General features: G+C 45.8%; 1 protein-coding gene across 1 annotated transcript in view; it reads left to right on the forward strand.

Annotated features, from left to right (window-relative positions):
- Positions 1 to 1,639, forward strand: part of LOC139290835 (sialic acid-binding Ig-like lectin 15) — a 2,439-nt gene extending 800 nt beyond the window's left edge. Inside the window, exons 2-3 of the mRNA XM_070912701.1 lie at positions 662 to 1,054; positions 1,215 to 1,639. Of these exons, the coding sequence (XP_070768802.1) occupies positions 662 to 1,054; positions 1,215 to 1,639 (818 nt within the window). The remainder of the gene's footprint in view (positions 1 to 661; positions 1,055 to 1,214) is intronic.
- Positions 1,640 to 2,869: the final 1,230 nt, after the last annotated feature.

Raw genomic sequence — 2,869 nt, forward strand, 5'->3', positions numbered from 1 at the left:
ATACCCTCTGAGAAGTGTAAAGTAATACTCAAGTAATACACCTCAGAATTGTACATAAGTACAGTACTTGAGTAAATGTACTTCATTGCACTCCAAGTCTTTTGAACCTTGTCTGGTCTGTCAGTGAAACTCACAGTAGCTGAGTCTGTTTGAAACGGCGTACTCGCCCTCTCTGGTCCAGGTTTTGATCTGAATACAGGTTTTGATCTGAATAGATGTGTGTTGGGTCACAGTCTGGGCAGCGTGGAGCAGGAGCTCCCGTCAGCAGAGCTGTTGACAGTTGACTCACTGTTTAACATTATAACTAATGAACACGTTGAAGGCAGTGGCCACTTTGTTGAAACAACCTTATATTTAGAGAGCTGACTGTGGTAAGAGCTGAACAGCTGTCACTCTAAATGTCAGGAGGATTCAGAGGATGGAGAGGAACACCAGACTGCCTTTTTTAAAGATTAGTTCAGATGGACAAAAGACTAAGTTCTCCCAAAGCTCTTATGATCTTGTAGAATATGATGCATTGTTGTACATGAAAGTACCCAACAGTATATGAAGTACTTCAAATATGAATCCAGAAACATCAGAGAGAAGAGAAAGACTGACAGGGAACGTTTCACTGTGAGACTGATTCTCTTCTTCCCTTCTTCCCCTGCCCCCCCCCCAGCAGGCCTCGGCTCCGGAGATGACGGCTGGTCCATGAACGTGCAGTCGGAGGTCCGTGCCATCGAGGGCTACCCGGTGGTGCTGCCCTGCACCTTCAGCCACCCGACGCACTCCCAGCATTCCTCCCTGCAGGTGCTGTGGCGCCTGGGCCACGGCCAGGGCGCCACCGTCCTGTACCGCTGCGCCAGCCGGCCCGGGGCCCCCACCTGCGAGCCGGGGCCCCAGCAGGACCAGCGCTACCGGCTGGAGGGCAACCCAAGGGAGCACGACCTGTCACTGCGGATCAACAGCGCCACCCTGCAGGACAGCGGACGCTACTACTGCCGAGTGGAGGTTCAAGGACGAGAACATGTCAGCTTCGAGGACAAGATGGGAACCAGACTGAGAGTGGAGGGTACGCTTATACAGACAGCAGAGTCCAACACAACTAAAAGTACATTTGCACTGATGTTTGGGGGGATTAAAAAGCTGATATAAAAAACGAAATGGGGGGGGGTGGGGGGCAGTGGTGGTTTCTATCCCTTCACTCGTGTTTTCCCTCTTCCTGTCCGCAGCACCTCCAAAGATCCTGGCTCTGTCAGTGGAGGGCACCGAGCAGTCCGGGTACAGAGCTGTGTGTCGGGTCCAGGGCTCCCCGCTGCCGGACGTCCAGTGGTTCGGCCCTGACGACGTGCTGGAGGGTTCACCGGTCGGTCCGCTGGCTCAGGGCTCCGCGGCTCACTTCCACACCGTCAGCCAGCTGAGAGACGTGGAGCCGGGCCAGCAGTACACCTGCAGCGCCTCCAACCCGCTGGGCAAAGAGCAGTCCACCCTGTACGTCCTGGCCCCCAGACCCCCGCTGTCTGTCACTGGGGCCCCGCCTCCTCTCCTGCTCCTCCTGTTTGCGTCTGTGGGGGCAAAGGTCCTCCTGCTGGTGGGGATGGGGGTGTGGATGGTGCAGGGAGGAGCTCTACAGGGAGTCAGCTGCTGGTGGAAATGACCTGTTTGATATCATTTATGTATGTAGTTTAAGCAACACTTTATTTCAAGTCCCTTATTTAGCATTTATAAGCACTATTAAATATATATATAATGAACACTGTTTACTAATGTATAACAACTGTAACTCCTCCTGTGTTGTAATTCGATGTAATTCCATTATTATTTTGTTTGTTTAGGGGCCCATACTGTAGAAACTATGATAATCCTTTATTTTACATTTCTGAATAACTTCCTAATCATTTTCAAGGACTAAAAATGATTAGAAAATTACGGCCTGTAAATTAAAGCATTCCCGTAACTGCTCTTCTGTGATTTTGTCCCAGTATGTTCGATAAGTCGGAGCTCATGCTGATTCAGGGGTCACATCTGTCAATGTTTATTTGACCTATTTCTCCAGCAGCAGTGTTGTTTTCTACAGTGAAATACTGGAATACACTTCACTGTGATTGTACCTTGTATGATTACATGGGACAAATAAACTTGATTGATTGATTGAATATTAATAATGTAATGTTTAAGTGTTTGTTGAACCTGAGGGAAATAAAGCACAACACCTGTCTAGTTTCACACATTATAATAGATTTAATGGTTCAGTCAGTGACACCAAAGATGAAGTGACTTTATTCTATCACACGGATTGAAAGCTATTTATATAATAAAATCCAAGCTGCTGTTGAGTTAAAGACACAAAAGTGATGAATATTATGTCCTTTAACCAATCAGATCACAGACTGTGTTTAAAAGAAATCAATCAATTCCAAACTCTTATCTTCTACACGAATCAGTAAAGCAGTGAGTCCAGATTCAGTCAAGACTGAGCAAAGAACAGCACCTGACTGACATTTATTTCAACATATAGAATATTATTGTCATATAAATGGATAACTATAATGTATAGTAAAGCTACAAAACAATGCTAAAAACTATACCGTTAAGGATAAGCTAGCAGGTGAGACCGTCACAGCTAGCCTTAGCTAAAGCTACATTTTCCGATTTTTTCTAGCATTAGCTGTTTCCTGTACCTGAAAAATCTGGAACTTTTCAAATGGTATAACACAAGACTGGAAGTCAGTGGTGCTACACAAACATATCAAATGTAACTTTGTTTATAGAGATTTAAGGGTCTTTTGAGTTCCGCGTCACATCAGCAGTGAAATATTTAGTACTTCTATTTGTACTAAAACTGATAAACCAGCAGGCAGGGTTTTTTTTTCAATTGTAAAATGTC

This window comes from Enoplosus armatus, chromosome 9, assembly GCF_043641665.1.
Source record: "Enoplosus armatus isolate fEnoArm2 chromosome 9, fEnoArm2.hap1, whole genome shotgun sequence".
Lineage (NCBI taxonomy): Eukaryota > Metazoa > Chordata > Actinopteri > Centrarchiformes > Enoplosidae > Enoplosus > Enoplosus armatus.